The following is an 18,125-nucleotide window of genomic DNA, read 5'->3' as shown; positions in this document are numbered from 1 at the left end:
TAATTAGAGAATATGTCATTACCTAGAAATGAAGTCACAAGTCTAAAGTAAAGCAGTTAGAAAAAAGAAGTGGACAAATATAGATGATTAGTGTATTTAGTGTCCTTTATTTATACACTGAAACTTTTATTCTGTGAATGGTTTTCCTCAAATTCTTCCCTTCAAAAAGGAATAAAAGATTACATAGCAACTCATTTTTTTTTAATCCTTTATATTTAGGTGCTCCAAATACTGCAGAATTAAGGATTTGTCGTGTAAACAAGAATTGTGGAAGTGTCAGAGGAGGAGATGAAATATTTCTACTTTGTGACAAAGTTCAGAAAGGTATTTATTTCATTGAATTTAGAATAAAATTTAGATTATTAGATGCAGTTACTTCGTTTTCCCATTATTACTTCTTTTGTTTTTTATTTATTAGATGACATAGAAGTTCGTTTTGTGCTGAACGATTGGGAAGCAAAAGGCATCTTTTCACAAGCTGATGTACACCGTCAAGTAGCCATTGTTTTTAAAACTCCACCGTATTGCAAAACTATCACAGAACCTGTAACAGTAAAAATGCAGTTGCGGAGACCTTCTGACCAGGAAGTTAGTGAATCTATGGATTTTAGATATCTGCCAGATGAAAAGGGTATGACATTATGCTGGTAATAATTTATATATTTCTTAAAGTGGTCCTGCTAATAATGTCTTCTTGTAAGATTCATTTAAATACAGTTATGTATATTCATAATTTGTGTTTCTTTTCCTGGAAGCTTTCCGTTGGGTTTTTTTCTTTATGCTCTTTGCATCTCATTTGTTGGTTTTTTGGGTTTTTTGTTTTTTGTGTTTTGTTTTCTTGAGACTGAGTCTCACTCTATCACCCAGGCTAGAGTGCAGTGGTGCAATCTCAGCTCATGGTAGCCTCCGCCTCCCGGGTTCAAGCACTTCTGCCTCAGCCTCCCAATTAGCTGGGAGTATAGGCACGCGCCACCACACCCAGCTACTTTTGTGTTTTTATTAGAGATGGGGTTTCACCATGTTAGCCAGGCTGGTGTCTGCATTTCTTTCTTAAGAAAGAGGTTTGGGCCAGGCCCGGTGGCTCACACCTGTAATCCTAGCACTTTGGGAGGCCAAGGTGGGCAGATCACGAGGTCAAGAGATGGAGACCACCCTGGCCAAAATAGTGAAACCTCGTCTCTACCAAAAATACAAAGTAGCTGGGCATGGTGGCATGCACCTATAGTCCCAGCTATTTGGGAGGCTGAGGCAGGATAATTGCTTGAACCTGGGAAGAAGAGGTTTCAGTGAACCAAGATCATGCCACTGCACTCCAGCCTGGCAACACAGCAAGACTGTCTCAAAAATAAAAAAAGAGGTTTGATTAGTATGGAATAATTTCAAAGTATCTAAACTGCTTATTAAAATTTCTATTTTATTTTTGAAGGTCTATGTTTGTCCTTGTGCACTTACCACTCAGAGAGTAGTCTCTATATTGACTTCTTATCCAACCGTATTGCATTAGTTGACATTATTGACTTGTGTGGTAAGAAAACAAGATGAATATTTTAAACTTTGTTTTTTTTTTGTTTTTTTTTTTTTTTTTTTTTTTTTTTTTTGAGACAGGGTCTCACTCTATCACTTAAGCTGGAGTGTGGTGGCATGGTCATGGCTCACCAGAGCTTCAACCTCCTGGGCTCAGGTGATCATCCCACCTCAGCCTCTGGAGTACCAGGGACTACAGGTGTGCACCACCACACCAGGTTAATTTTTGTGGGTTTTGTTTGTTGGTTGGTTTGAAATGTAGTCTTGCTCTATCTTGACCAGGCTGGAGCGTGTGGTATGATCTCGGCTCCCTACAGCCTCTGTCTCCCAGTTCAAGCAATTCTCCTGTCTCAGCCTCCCGAGTAGCTGGGACTACAGGCATGCGCCACCACACCTAACTAATTTGTATTTTTAGTAGAGACGGGGTTTCACCATGTTGACCAATCTGGTCTCAAACTCCTGACCTCAGGTGATCCACCCTCTTCGGCCTCCCAGAGTGCTGGGATCATAGGCATAAGCCACCGTGCATGGCCAATTTTTTGTATTTTTTGTGGAGACAGGGTTTTGCCATGTTGCCCAGGCTGGCCTCAAACCTCTGGGCTCAAGTGATCCACCTGCCTTGGCCTCCCAAAGTGCTGGGATTACTTTAAACAATCTTTTACCAAGAGAAAAATATCCTTTACTACTAGTAGTACTGATTTGGGACATATTCTATAATACTTAAATCCAAATTATACACATATTTATTGAAAACATTTTCTATATGTGAATAAAATACTTGTTTATTAATGGAGAGTTTAATTTTTTACCTACTTTCCTGGTTTCTTTCTAATCAGATACTTACGGCAATAAATCAAAGAAACAAAAGACGTCTCTGCTTTTTCAGAAACTGTGGCAGGATCATGGTAAGAATATTTTGGATTCATTCATATTTAAATAGGTTTTGTTTTATTTGCTTTATTCAGTTTTTCAAATTTTATTTTTGTTTTGTTTTTGTTTAGTAGAGGCAGGGTCTGTCTTTCACCCAGGCTGGAGTGCGGTGGGGCAATCTCAGCTCACTGCAACCTCTATCTCCCAGGTTCAGCAGTTCTCCTACCTCAGCCTCCTGAGTAGCTGGGATTACAGGCATGTGCCACCACACCTCGCTAATGTTTAGTATTTTTATTAGACACGGGGTTTCACCATGTTGGCCAAGCTAGTCTCGAACTCCTGACCTCACATGATCCACCACCTTGGCCTCCCAAAGTGCTGGGATTACAGGCGGAAGCCACCACCCCTGGCCGGTTTTTCGAATTTTAACTGACAGTGTTATTTTTCAAATTATATTTAATAATGGAAAAACTTTATCCTAATAGGTAATTTTCCTGAGAGACCAAGACCTGGTCCCCTTGGATCAATTGGAGAAGGAAGATACATCAAAAAAGGTATTTTATTTCCTATAGAATATTTCTTGTGATCAGAAAGACCAGAGCTTGGCACAATATATTGGAATTCTGTATTTAGGAATGAATAACTGCTTTTTTGAAAATTTTCTCTCCTTCAGATTTTTCTTGGTTCCAGTATAGAATGAATTGAACATGGCTTCTGAAGGTTGTATTAGAAACAGATTGTGTTTTTGGGATTTATTGTTCGAGAAATAACTTGTTTTTTATACAGTAGCAATTTTATTAATTACATCATGTTACGGAAGAAATGTTATTGATTTGGTTAGTTACCAATTTTTATAAACAAAATTTTACTGGAACACTGCCATGAATATTTGATTAAATAGTGTCTCTAAACTGCTTTTTTGACACCATGGCAACAGAGTTGTAAAGTTCCAACAGAGGCTGTATATAGCTCACAAAACCTAAAATATTTACTATCTGACTTTTTACAGGAAAAAAAATTGCCAATCCCTAGTTTACATAATTCAACCAAGGGCTAACGGGCTAATTAGAAGTCCTTTCTACCCCCTCTTATATTCTGAAATCAGTGCTTTTTCCTGGTTTAGGTTGTCAAGCATTTGTATAATATGTAAATAAATACAGAATTAATTTTTTCTGACTGTGAATTTTGTAGTCTCTTAAGATTGTGTCTTAACATATCTTAAAAGTTGTGTATTTTCTTATCCCTAATGAGTGTTTTCTCCATCCTTCCATTTTCTCCTAAAAGTGGAGAGTTCAAGAGATGATTTTGGCTATTTGGAGTCCCATTAATTACAATTCTAATATTTATCTTCCAGTTTTCAAAAATACATATATAGAGCCTCAGAAGCTAGATTTTCGTTTAACTAGAGTGAAAGTACATATGCCAAAGAAACTTGCCAAAATCATTTTACCTGTATTTGTAAATGCTATATGTTATAGAAATTCATTTTGGACTTGTGTAATAATTTTAGTGCTTTTTACATTTTTTATTTGAAATGTTACATTGGTTTCCTTGACATTTTTTTGTGTATTTATTTGTGTGCATATGCAATTTTAATTTAGAAATAATACTTTTTATAATTTTGTTTATTTTAATTTTGTAAAATAAATTTTTCCTCCCACAGAACCAAACTTGTTTTCTCATGGTGCAGTTGCGACAGAAATGCCCAGACCTACAGGGGTTTCAAATCAAGCAGAATCCTACTATCCCTCACTTGGGCACATCTCAAGTGGAGTGTCACGTCATGCCTCAATGCCACCTCCGCCTTCTTCAAGCTGGTCATCAGTGGCCCACCCCACCTCACGCTTAGTCAATACAAATCCACTGAGCAGTTTTTCAACAGGGACACTTCCTTCTAATTCACAAGGTATCCCACCATTCCTGGGAATACCTGTTGAGAATGATTTAAATGTTTCTAATGCTTGCATTTATAACAATGCTGATGACATAGTCGGAATGGAAGCGTCCTCCATGCCACCAGCCGATTTATATGGTATTTCTGATCCCAACATGCTGTCAAATTGTTCTGTGAATATGCTGACAACCAGCAATGATAGCATGGGAGAGACTGATAATCCAAGACTTCTGAGCATGAATCTTGAAAACCCCTCATGTAATTCAGTGTTAGACCCAAGAGACTTGAGACAGCTCCACCAGATGTCCTCTTCCAATATGTCAGCAGGCGCCAATTCTAATACTACTGTTTTTGTTTCACAAGCAGATGCATTTGAGGGATCTGACTTCAATTGTGCAGATAACAGCATGATAAATGAGTCGGGACCATCAAACAGTACCAATCCAGACAGTCACAATTTTGTTCAAGGTAGTCAGTATTCAGGTATTGGCAGTATGCAAAATGAGCACTTGAGTGACTCCTTTCCATATGAATTTTTTCAAGTATAGCTTGCAAGATTTAAATCCTTTTAAGTCTTGGTATCACCCATGTAGGTGCAGCATTTTGTATTTGTCTGACTGGGAATATAATACTGTATTTGAGAATATAAAAAAACTTTTTTCAGGGAAGAAGCATGCAACTTTGGACATAGCGAACACAAAATTGGAAGCCGTCATAAAAAGACAACTCAGAGGCTGGGCATAGGAACTTATGCCTGTAATACTAGCACTTTGGGAAGCCTAGGCGGGTGGATCACTTGAGGCCAGGAGTTCAAGACCAGCCTGGCCAACATGGCGAAACCCCGTCTCTACTAAAAATGCAAAAATTAGGTGGCCATGGTGGTGCACACCTGCACTTCCAGCTACCTGGGAGGCTGAGGCACAAGAATTGCTTGGACCCAGGAGGTGGAGGTTGCAGTGAGCTGAGATCTCACTACTGCACTCCAGCCTGGGTGACAGAGTGAGACTCTGTCTCAAAAAAAAAGTGCTCTTTTATATTTCTTTTTATAATGTTTTAATGTATTCTTAAATTTCAAGCAAATTTAAGATAAAACTTGTAATGGCTATGCCATTGAAAAACTTAATTTCTTATTTTTGAGGCCCATGGGCCAAGGTAACCCCTAAGGGGTTTTCTTAGGCTTCTTGGAGTTTCTTAGGTTTGTATGTGTATCAAAATGTTTTTAAAGTGTTAAGTTGGGCAGAAGGCAGTTGAAGAGAGCTTTCAAGGTATGGGAGGTTTTCTACATTTTATACTATTTCAATCTATGCCTTTAAAGTTACTTATGATTTTAGCTTTACACTCATATTTTTAAGGGGGAAAAGTTTCCTTGGACCATTCTCCTTTCTTAAATGTCCTCGCTCCCTGTGAGCTCATAAAACTGCCTATTTGACATCTCTATCTAGAAATCGAATTAAAGCTCACACTCACCGTATCCAAAATTGAATTCTTGGTCTTCCCTCCCAAACTTGCTTCTCCTTCAGTCTTCCCCAACTCAGTAAATGGCAATGCCATGCTTCTAGTTGCTCAGGCCAAAAATCCTGGAGTCATCCTTTATTTTTCTTTTAGCTCCCATATCCAATTCATTAGCAAATCTAGTAGACCCTACCTTCACAACATAGCTAAAGCTGACCACCTCTTTTTACCTCTGCTATTAACACCCTTTTCCAAGCCACCATCTCTTCCCTGGATTGAAGGTATCATCTACAAAACTTCTCCTTATATCCTTGAATCCCTACAGTCTGTTTAAAGTAGCCAGAGTGATTATTTTAAAAATAAGTCAACTCATTCCATTCATCTGCTCAAAACCATCCAGTGGCTTCTCATCTCAGAGCAGTCAAAGTCCTTAAAAGTAGTTAAGCCTAGACTCCCTGTCCTACCTCAGGTTCTGCCATTTCCCATCCTCATGCAGCTCCAGGTACCTTGACCTCAGTTCTCCCCTTCAAAGCATCAAGTATGCACCTGCCCTGGACTCTGGTACTTGGTATTCCCTCTCCCTCGAATGTTCTCTGTCAGAAAAATGCATAATTCATTCTTTTACATCCTTCAGGTGTCAATCCACTGTTACCTGAGCAAGGTCTTCCTTGACTATATGTACATCAGCATTCTCTGTCCCCCCCCCCCCCCCCGCTTTATGTATGTCCATAGCACTTACCATGATCTGACTTTACTAAGCATTTATTTGTTTATTGTTTGTTTTCCTATACTGGAATATAAGCTTTCTAAGGACAGCAGTTTTTGTGTTTTATTGTTGAATCTCCAGTTTGTAGAAAAATGCCTCAGTAAATATTTGTTGAACATTAAAAGTATTACTAATAGAACTTTGGTTTTTGAAAGAAATATTAACTAATTATAATTATATGATTTTGCAGTTTTACTTAGTGTGACATTGGGTTTATGAGAATCATGTACATTCAAGTCCAGGAATAATAATAGTCATCCAAATTGTTGGAAAGCAAAATAATCCCAGTGGCAAAATGATGGTAGAATTTGGGTAATTTTTTTCCGTTTTATGAAAAGAGATCTTATGGAAGGTAAAACATCTGTTCATTGAAAATCTCTAAATCCACATTTTGACATTGTCAGGCTCATTGCAACTTCCAGATTGAGTAACATTTACAACAAGATTTGCAAAAGAGACTCATCACATATTCATTTGGCTTGTCTCATATGGTAAGCTGAGTGCTGGGTAATCTCCGCTGGCTCCTTAATCAGATTTAAAATTCTCAGTGTTTCCTAGTTGTTTCTACATACTTAATCTGAGTTGTTGTAGCTGTAACATTGCCCTTTATTTGCTGTTTTTCTTTCCTAACTTGGTAATTCTGGCAGTTAGAAACCTTTTACTTGTGCTTCAAAGCATAGTTACATTTTAGTAACTATTTTAGTAGTTTTCATTTGCTATAAAATTATTTATTTTGCCCTTTTATTTCCCAGACATTGTAAGGGTTAATTAGATCATTATATTTTATTATTTCAGATTAAAGTTGGGCAGTAATCTTAATTGTGATGGAATTATTATGCTAAGTAATTAACTTATTAAAGACCTAGTTTGTTTTACAACTAGAACCTGCCCTAAATGTTGAGTATGTTCCTAGCAAGAAACAGTCTGTCATTTTACTTACATGATGTCTAACCAAACCATAACTTTCCATACAGTAGTCATTTCAGTCAAATTGGGGAATGTATGAATGCCATGCAAACAAAAATTCTCAGTTCACTGATACTGGGAAATAGGGAAGAGGGCAAGATAAGACTTGGGGTCAGGATGGTTCAGGAAGGAAAAAAAAGAATTAGAGACCCTAACTGATTACCATTAATATTCCTCAGAAATTATGATTTCAAAAGTAAGTATTGCTGTCTTTAAATTTTTCATGAGCGGCAGTGATGAAATCTCACAAGAATCATAGAATTCAATAAAAAAGGTAGAAAATAATTTTTTATTTAAAATATAAATAAAATTTTTAAAATCATAATCACACAAACAACTTACCAGGGAGAAAGAAAAACCTGAAGGCACAATTTCTTTCCTGTTTAAAATATGAACCCAGGATGTCTCCAGATGTTGATGGACAGGTGAGGAGGTTTTTTTAAATACGGAATCTCATAGTTTTGTGTTCGTTAGCACCAGTTAGTTTAAACACTGACTGTTAGAATAGCTACATGGATTTTTTTTTTCAAGCTAAATAAGTGTTAGCTAGTTTTGCAGTTTGGCTAGCTGGCCAGTTTTCCCTGTTTAAGCAGAATTAAGATTCTCCTATGTCTGTGTTTAGAATATTCCCAATGGATTTTTCATTTTTCAGGTGCTACTTTTTGATCAAAGACTGTAAAATGAATCTGACAACATTTCTCCTCTATCTCCACATGTATTTATGCTTTCACCTGCTCTTTTAACACCTTTCAGTTTCTGAGGCACTTTTCTGAACTCCACTTGTGCACCAAATTCCTCCTCCTTTCTCTCCCAGCCTGTGTTTACTTTATCCTCACATCATCACTTAGTACTTCCTTTCTTTGTATAAACATGGTAAATGTCTTCATTAGACTAAAAGGAAAGACCAAAAAAAAAAAAAAAAAAAACACCTTTCCTACCACCTGCATGACACTTGACTTTGCATCCTGACTTCTGAAATGCATCCAACCTCCATTTTCTCCCTTCCCAGTCATCCCTTAGCCCAGTAATCTCTATCTTTAACTCCTACAATTTTCTTATGATATTCTGGGAAAGATGAGCCGAGACTGCCCACCTTGTCAAATCTCATGTCTTTTATCAGTCCTCACACTGCTTGACCTATTGATAACCTCCTAGACTTCCCTCTTTGGACACTCCTTTGGGTGTTCTGTGGTAGACAAGATTCCTCTCTGAGACTTATTTCCCAAAGTCTCGACCCTTCCCCTCAGTTGGTGCTATTTTTCCCCCTGGATGATCGTATCAGAGCCCACAGCTTCAGTTTTCACTCATGCCATCTGAATGCCCTGATAAACTGGCTCCCCGTCTTGCATTCTTTACCTTCCTTATAATGGCATTACCATTTACCGTGCCACTCAAGATACTAGGAACCTCAAAGTGTTGTATTCTTTTTCTCCGTCATTCATACTTAATCATCAAGTCCTTTTGAGCTTGCTTCCTCTTGCTGCTTTCTTAGTAAAGGCCTTCATTCTTTTTCCCTAGTAATAATCTTTTCCATATGTTCCAGTTAAAATACCACATTCACCCTAAGCCTTATTACATAGTTAGCATTCCTTGAAAGAAGCAATTCTCTCAGGCCTTCATACCTTTCACATGTTACCCACTCTGCCTCTGCTCTTCTGCAACTAGAATACTCATCCTTGAAGACTGGGCTTCTCTATGAAGCTTGGCCCTGCCTCCCAGGTTGAGGCGAAACTTTGTACATGCCTGTATTATGGATATCCTCTCATTTAAGTGTTTGTCTCATTTGTCTTTAGGACTCCAGCACCCAGCATGGTCCCCAGTATTACTAGTTGGTGCTGAATAAATGGTAGCTATTATTAGAGAAGGATGGATAAAATTACTGAATAAGTGGTAGCTATTACTAGAGGAGGAAGGATGAAATTGACATAGGAGTGATTATTACAATGTATATGGAAATGATTTTTAAAGAAAAAGGTAATGATTTTCTGGCAGGAAAAGCAGCAATGCCAAGATTACTTAAGTCTTGTGAAATACACCTCTGTTCCTTGACCTGCCACTTCCCTTTTTACCACACACACACACACACACACACACACACACACCACAGCCCTTTGAGATTGAAAGCAGCTCTATTGAGAAGAGTAGTGTCAACTGTATTATGTAGAAATTTTAAAGTTTTTAGGACCTGACCTTGCTACTTCTCTCCACTTTATGTGGCAGGTTTAATCTCAAGTCTCCCTCATATACCTCTCAGCCTCAGCACCTAACCCTTATACAGACACTCCAGTATTGATGTAATCAATCTTCATATCACATTTTTTGAATGTCTAATGTGCAAAGCACCATGTTGAAAATGATACAGAGGTGAATAACACAAAAACTCTTGCTCTCAAAGATGTCAGTCTTTTTCTTTGCAAGGATAATACATGTAAAGTAAAATGCATAAAGTGGAATAATTTTAAATGTACAGCTTAATGAAATTTATGTTAACACCTATGTCACCACCATGTTTAGGACATTTCCAGTACCCCAGAAATTTCCTTTATGACAGTTCCCAATCTGTACCTATACCTCTAAATCTATTCTGTTTTCAATCTTAATGGACTTTTAAATAACTGGGCCTCTCACAACTATAGTGAACAGAAACAGCTGGGTTGTCATCTTCTAACCTAATACTTCAGGAAAACTCATGATAGTTCCATTTTAAGAGTTCTTGGAGCTGGGCATTGGGCATGGTGGCTTACACCTGTAATCTCAGCACTGTGGGAGGCCAAGGTAGGAGGATTGCTTGAGCCCAGGAGTTCAGCCAGCCTAGATAATATAAGAAGAACCTGTCTCTGCAAAAAATTTAAAAATTGGCCAGGCATGGTGACATGTGCCTATGGTCCCAGCTATTAGGGAGGCTAAGATGGGAGAATTCTTTGAGCCCAGGAGGTTGAGGCTATAGTGAGCAGTGATTGCGCCACTGCACTCTAGCCTAGGCAAGACCCTGTCTCAAAAAAAAAAAAAAAAAAAAAAAAAAAAAGACTTGGAATTGGTGATCCAGGCTGCCTAGTAGCCTCAAATAATTTGTTATATCTTTAGTTGATTTGTTGAAGGATCATCACATACTATTAAATAGCCTGGAGAAATGGAAAGAATAGGAACTTTTTAGTCAGGTAATACCCAGCCTACTACCTCACAGGTTGTGTTTTGCTAAATCGGTACATAAGAAACACTGTAAATTATGTAGTGCTAATCATATTGTTAATAAACCAATATCTGTATATTCTCTAGCCCTGATTAATCTTTAATTCAGATACTCCTTTTAGTTATCTAGTACAGAGCAGAGTGAGAAAAATTATGGATTCGATTCTTTAGTAAGAAACCTGAGATGGATTTCTCATTAGAATAGCTAGTTATTGCCCAGATCTGGAGAGCCTTATTTTGGCCTTATTTTTACAGAACCATTTCCTATTGATTAGTGAAGGTATGGCCAATTTTAATGACTTTAGTTCTGAAATTTTGTGACTCCTAATTTATTTGTAAAAGTTGGTTATGAATTGAGAGTGGTTTGACTTTTCCTAAAAGTGAATCTCAGCTAATGAAGTTAACCACTGAAAGGTTTCTCATCTGTTTTGTTTTCAGATGTTGACTATGAAAGGGAAAAAATTAGAATGCTTTTTGCATCACATGTAACAGGAAATGTATCATTTATTATAAGCCCAGAAATAGGAGACTAATCAGAGATAAATGTATGGGTCGTCTGTATCTAGTTTTATATCTTTTTTGTCTAAGACATAGTCAAATTAATATTTTAACTAATAAATCTTAGCAAAGTTTAGTTCAGCACAAGGTTAACAGTGGGTAAGATAGAGTTTCGAAAGTAATCATGTCTGTAATATTTTTCATGCATGCAAAAAGCACAGACAAAACCACTCATGCCCTATTAATAAACAAAATACAGATCAAAATTTTAAAAAGTAATCACTCTGTTTATTCTAAATGTCTATGGCTTTAGGAAAAATAGCACCTGCTAGTACTTATCTATTTAAAGATGTAGAATTTATCATCCTCTAATATTCTTATCACTTGTTTCTACAACTTTAGTTTACAACTGGACTTTCAAAAATTTAAAGATTTACAAGTAAAATTAATTAAACACCTGTGTTTGACTAGTAATACACAGTAGTTAGTACAGAATGTTACTTCTTCAACAAATTGAGTTTTCAGGGAAATCAGCAAGTAAATGAAATACAAATTTTTGGTAAAAGTATCAAACATTCATCTTGCCCATTTTTCCTCTTAAACTGAATATTATCTAATCAAAACATAGTTTTCCATAAGATGTAATAAAATATAGATAAGGTTGGAATATTTGGGGATCCATTTGTGGACCTGAATTTCATAAGACTTCATTGGTGATACACTCGATTTTTACTGGGTAATTAGCTGATAATGTTGGTCACTGTTGCACAGTTCAGGTAGCTCTAAGATGACGTGGCAAGGAAAACAAAGCTTTGGGGTAACGAGCATTCTTAAAAGCACAGTTTGGACCACGTGAACCCTGTAGAAGTGAATTCTGTTTTACAAGTATATACTTAAAATACCTTTGGCTGTGATGAATCTAGATCCCAGCAGAGTACCAAAATTCTATTTTTTTGGCCGAATATTTGTATATGTGTAATGACTGAAATGAATTTGGAGGCACTGATGAAAGTGATTTTTTTAAAGTTCTCAGGTACTGTTTAATTATTTAATGTTAAGTTTAGTATCAAGATACAATTGTTTTTAAAATGCTAATATGCCATTATACAGAATATTTTATTACCTTTGTAATATCTTTGTATACAGTGATTTTTTTCTTGGTAATATAATAAATGGAAAAAATTCTACAACACTTGCTAAAATTTTGTTGCTATTTGACTTTTAAAATATCAATCAGATTTTCTTCATTTTTATAGCATCTTCCTAACAGGAAAAGGTAGTTTTGGTTGCTTAGAAACATCAGGCATTTTTTAATGGATTGCTGTTGCTGAATATGGTTGCATATGTAACTGTCCTTTGAAATGATAATTTTGTAGAGTACTGAAGTGCCTTTTTTAAAGATTTTTTTTTCTTTTTTCCTTTTTTGGCTTAACCAACAAAAATCTGTTTTCAGAGGCTGAGAAAGTCTGAGATCAGGGGTACCAGGATGGTTTCTGCTGAGGCTCTCCCCCTGGCTTGCAGATGGCTGCCTTCCCACCATCCTCACATGGTGGAAAGAGAGAAGGTTAGAGATCTAGGGTGTCTCTTCTCTTTTTTGAGACAGGATCTCGCCCTGTCACCCAGGCTGGAGTGCAGTGGCACAATCTCAACTCACTCTGCCTCCTGGGCTCAAGAGATCCTCCTGCCTCAGCCTCCCAAATAGTTGGGACTACAGGCACATGCCACCATGCCTGGCCAATTTTTGTATTTTTGGTAGAGACAGAGTTTCACCGTGTTACCCAGGCTGGTCTTGAACTCCTGGCCTCAAGTGATCAACCCATCTTGGCCTCCGAAAGTCCTGGGATTACAAGCATGAGTCACCATAGTTGGCCTGGCCTCTTCTTTTCTTAATTCTTTTTTTTAATTGACAAAACTGTATATGTTAATATTTTTATCTTGTACAACATGATGTTTTAAAATATGTACACATTGTGGAATGGCTGATTAACATTACTTCACATAGTTATTTTGTAATAACACTAAAATCTACTCTTAGCAACTTTCAAGAATATATTTGTTATTATCTATAGTCACCATGTTGTACAGTGGTGACTTAAACTTATTCCTATCGAGCTGAAATTTTAAATCCTTTGACCAACACCTACCTCCCCAGTATCACAACCCCTATCCCAATCCCACCTCCCCAGTTCTAGTAACTACCATTCTACTCTCCATTTTTTTTTTTTTATTTTTTGAGATGGAGTCTTGCTCTGTCACCCAGGCTAGAGTGCAGTGGCATGATCTCAGCTCACTGCAGCCTCTGCCTCCTGGGTTCAAGCAATTTCCTGCCTCAGCCTCCTGAGTAGCTGGAACTACAGGCACGTGCCACCACACCCAGCTAATTTTTGTATTTTTATTAGAGATGAGGTTTCACCATATTGGCCAGGCTGGTCTCGAACTCCTGACCTCATGATCTGCCCACCTCAGCCTCCTAAAGTGCTGGGATTACAGGCGTGAGCCACCATACCCAGCCTCTACTCTACTTCTCTGAGTTCAACTATTTTAGATTCCATATGTAGGCGAGATCATGAAGTAGTTGTCTTTCTGTGCCTGACTTATTTCACTTAACATAATGTTCTTCAGGTTCATCTATGCTGTTTCAAATGGCAGGATTTTCTTTATGTGTGAATAATATTTCATTGTACATATACACCACATTTTCTTCATTTATCTATTGATAGATGCATAGATTGATGCCATATCTTGGCTATTGTGAATAATATTGCAGAGACTATGGGAGTCAGATGTCTCTTCAACATAATGATTTTATTTCCTTGGGATACATATACCCAATAGTGGGATTGCTGGATCATAGGTAGTTTTATTTTAATTTTTTTTCTGTTTTTTCCATACTAGCTATACTAATTTACATTCCCATTAATAGTGTGCCAACAGTTCTGTTTACTCCATATCCTTGCCAACACTTGTTATCTTTCATCTTTTTTGGTAATAGCCATTCTAATAGTTTTGAGGTGGTATCTCACTGTTATTTTAAATTTGCATTTCCCTGATAAGTGATGTTGAGCATTTTTATGTCTTATACTTGTTGGCCATTTGTATGTCTTCTTTTAGAAATGTATATTCCGGTCCTTTACCCGTTTTTAAATCAGGCTCTTTGTTTTCTTGGTATTGAGTTGTTGGAGTTCCTTGTATATTTTGGGTATAACCCCTCAGTAGATGTATGGCTTATAAATATTTTATCCCATTCTGTAAGTTGTCTCTTCACTCTATTGATTGTTTCCTTTGCAGTGCAGAAGCTTTTGTTTGATATAGTCCCATTTGATTTGTCTGTCTTTTTTGTTGTTTTGTTGTTGCTGGTGCTTTTAGGGTCATATTCATATAATTGCCCAGACCAGTGTCATGGAGCTTTTTCTCTACGTTTTCTTCTAATAGTTTTACAGTTTGGGGTCTTAGAGTTAGGTCACTTGGAGTTTTGTTTTGTTTGTCTGAGACGGAGTTTCACTTGTTGCCCAGGCTGGAATGCAATGGTGCGATCTTGGCTCACTGCAACTTCCACTTCCTGGGTTCAAGTGATTCTCCTGCCTCAGCCTCCTGAGTAGCTGGAATTACAGGCGCATGCTACCCACACCCAGCTAATTTTTTTAAATTTTAGTAGAGATGGGTTTTCACAATGTTGGCCAGGCTGATCTCAAACTTCTGACCTTGTGATCTGCCTGCCTCAGCCTCCCAAATTGCTGGGATTACAGGCATAAGCCACCGTGCCTGGATGAGTTGAGCTTTTAATATGGTGTGAGATAAGGGTCTATATATATATTAGTATCAGCGACGTGTGTTTGGAGCAAATTCAGCTCCATGAGTTGCACAGTTCAACACAGGAGGAATTCCACCAATTGCCCCAATTCCTTTCACTGCAGCACTTGGCCAAAGCATTCTGTTGTTGGTGGGGTCAATTACCATCTAGCATAGGTTTAGGTTCTGGAGGAGCAGGGATCCCAGCTGGCACAGGAGCAGGGGGCATGGTGCCTCTGTCATGCCCATCTGGCCCATCTGTATCTCCTGCTTTCTCGTATCAGAGGTTCCGTTGAGTATTTCCTGCCCTTGTCACTGCATCACTTCCTCCCAGTGCCTGCACTCATATCATGTGGGCTCCAGTTGCCATCATTTTTGCATCTCTTGGTTGTACAGCTCTTCCATCCTCCACAGCTCTTCTTGGCACTTCATCAAATCCTGCCTCATTAGCATGACCTGGCGTTGACAAAGGCGAGCAATCTCCATCTATATCTCCAGCTTCTCATGAGCCTTCTTGACATTGTGGTCTACTTCATCCTGCTGCTGCTTCTCCATCTCAATGGGCACCTTCCAGTGTGTGGCATACTCATATTCAAAAGCCATTCTGTGCACACCGGGGTGGCTGCTCTCACTCCTTGTGAAATTGCTGGTTCTTTACAACCAGCTTCTCTGGAAGTCCTTCTTGTTCACCTAATTAGCCTATGGGGTACACAGTAACAGGGTAAGGAAATGTGATTAGCAGGAAGAAGCCTTCAGTGCATCTGTCCCGAGCTTTCTGAGCAACTGGCTGCCCTGAGAAAGGCCTTTCCCTGAGGGCCTTTCTTGATCATCCACAATGACTACAGCCCTCTCCACCTGGCCAAAGAAAAGTCTTCCTCCAAAAGTTTGTTAGAAGGTTTTGGACTATAAGGGATGCACTATGGCAGGCAGAGTGCGCACAGCTGCATATCGTCCAGACCCACTTTGGCAATGTCCACTAGGGTTTGTGCTTCCAAGCACATAATGCCAAAGCCTTTATCCTTATGAAGCCCTCACCTGCCTTCCCATATTTCTTTTTTGTTCTTCTTTAAATTATTTCACTTTTCCTTTTTAGTTATTTAAATCCTTTCTGTGAAATTGCATTCCCATATTTTTCACATTGTATCCTCATTTCCTCCTCAGTGATGTCAAAAGGAACACTACCCACAAAGAAATGGCTTTGTTTGGTGATGGGCTTCTTTCTTGTTTTCTGAAATGCTTCAGGTCAATAGTCAGGGCTTCATTTTGGCTGCTGGCCTGCTTCCCATGTAGGTTTCAGCAGTGGTGATGGCTGTTGCTTTTGGTGGTGGTGATGCTGATGTTTCCCAGGAGTATGATTTTGCTCCAAGTTAAAAGTTTTATCACTGTGCATTTTTGCACCCTCAGTTTCAAAACCAGCAGAGCACTTCCCAGTCCTCTCTAACTTCGACTTCTCTACCTACTGGCCTATCCTCAGAGTAATGGTGACCCTTATTTATTATTAGTCTGTTTAGATTTTCCATTTCTTTATGATTTGTTTTTGGCATGTTGTATGCGTCTGGAAGTTTATCCACTTCTAGGTAATCCAGTTTGTTGGCATAATAATTCTTCCTAATAGTCTCTCATGATCCTTTGTATTTCTGTGGTATCAAAAGATTGTTTTCTGCCTTCCTGACTTCTTTTCCACCTGTCTCCCTTCCTTCCTGAGTAATTCAGGACAAAAGCCATTTGCTTGTCGTGTGCAAAATGCAGGAAGATGTTACCACAGGGGGTAGTGGTAGTGGCCTAGAGTGGGATGACCATGTGGAGCTGAGGAGAACACCTGAGGGCAGCAGTGAGGGGACTGTGAATAATGAGGCAGTGATTGATTGGTTATTTTTGAGGAGGACTGAGGTTAATAGAGACCAGATTTCTTTTTTCTTTCTTTCTTTTTTTTTTTTTTTTTGTGTGTGTGTGTGTATGTGTGCCCAAGATTTATTTGTTCATTTCTTGCATTTGAAGTACTCTTCAATGACACCCCTTGCCATAGTCCCTAACTACTACACAACTGCAACCAGCCACTTTACAGTTTCCCCTCTCTGTCAGTTTTACAGAGGCCTGTCCATTCCCTAGTTTCTTGTTCATCAACCTTAATTAGGTTGATTTGGTGTTCAGCACAAAGGGGTTCCACCAATTTGAAATAGATAGGCTCATCACAGTTGGATGCAAGCACACACAGCACACAAAGATGGGCTTGGCACTTGTCTAAGGCTTTGGCAGCTTCGCGAATTCCACATGCCAGGCCATTGTGGATGAGGGCGGTCTTCAGCACCTCCTGTAAAGCAGTATTAACGTCCATTACAACTCCAGCAGCACTGCCTTCCTCAGTCATGGCTGTGGGTTATGGGTGAAGCCAAATCTTGAATACACCTGAGACTCCACCTCTGCACAACTCGGTGGTAGCAGGTAAAGAGCAGGAGCCAGATTTCTTAGAGTCAGAGAAAAGAATTACAAATTTAGGAAGGGTGAAAACTAGAATAAGGTTGGAATTGGAAGTACTGGTATAAATTCTTATAGTTTTCAGTATCTGTAGATACAGAGATGTATAGGTTTGCATGTATGTGTGTGTGTGCATGTGTTTGTGTTTATTCCCTAGCTCTGTTCCATGACAGGGCTTGGAAGCAACAATGGCACAAAACTATCAGCACACCTACTGCCCAGATCTTGGTTTCTAAATACCATTTTCTGCTAAAAGAGACAAGATCTTAGAGAAAAAACCCATCCCAGGGTTAGTGCAGAGGAAACACAAAGATGAGCAGGGAATGTCCTTTTGTTTAGAAAGTAAGAACATGCTCAAAGAATGATGGGGACATGTCAAAAGAACAGAGGAGCTAGCTTGAAGGGGCTCTTACTGGCCAAATCAACAAATTACAACTTATAAGCCACAAGTCCACATGATATAAATCAATGAATAAATTGGAGAGAAGGGAAAGCTCTACCTTTTAGGGGAATGCCAACCAAAAAATGTAAAAGGAATGATGGAATTAGAAAATTTGTATTTGGCAATCATTTGGTACTGATTCAGGTGAAAATATTCAATAGATCCTAAAACTAGTGAGTGAAAGTTGTATGATCTCTCTACAAGATACTTATTAATTACAAAGGGAAAAAAGAAAAACTATAAAGGTGGAGAAGCCTAGG

General features: G+C 38.4%; 1 protein-coding gene and 1 pseudogene across 3 annotated transcripts in view; one reads left to right on the top strand and one right to left on the bottom strand.

Moving 5' to 3' along the window:
* Positions 1 to 12,289, top strand: part of REL (REL proto-oncogene, NF-kB subunit) — a 46,789-nt gene extending 34,500 nt beyond the window's left edge. For 2 of the 3 annotated variants that reach the window (XM_074399506.1, XM_074399499.1), the window contains 5 exons: positions 220 to 324; positions 419 to 631; positions 2,361 to 2,429; positions 2,880 to 2,948; positions 4,058 to 12,289. In XM_074399506.1, coding sequence (XP_074255607.1) covers positions 220 to 324; positions 419 to 631; positions 2,361 to 2,429; positions 2,880 to 2,948; positions 4,058 to 4,836 — 1,235 coding nt within the window. In that variant the 3' untranslated portion in view covers positions 4,837 to 12,289. The remainder of the gene's footprint in view (positions 1 to 219; positions 325 to 418; positions 632 to 2,360; positions 2,430 to 2,879; positions 2,949 to 4,057) is intronic. The other variant, XM_010333573.3, reaches the window with a different exon arrangement.
* A 1,658-nt stretch (positions 12,290 to 13,947) lies between these two features.
* Positions 13,948 to 17,316, bottom strand: LOC104650575 (non-POU domain-containing octamer-binding protein pseudogene; annotated as a pseudogene).
* Positions 17,317 to 18,125: the final 809 nt, after the last annotated feature.

This window comes from Saimiri boliviensis, chromosome 1 (genome assembly GCF_048565385.1).
Source record: "Saimiri boliviensis isolate mSaiBol1 chromosome 1, mSaiBol1.pri, whole genome shotgun sequence".
NCBI classification, from domain to species: Eukaryota; Metazoa; Chordata; class Mammalia; order Primates; family Cebidae; genus Saimiri; species Saimiri boliviensis.
This window is presented reverse-complemented; position numbering and strand designations above follow the sequence as displayed.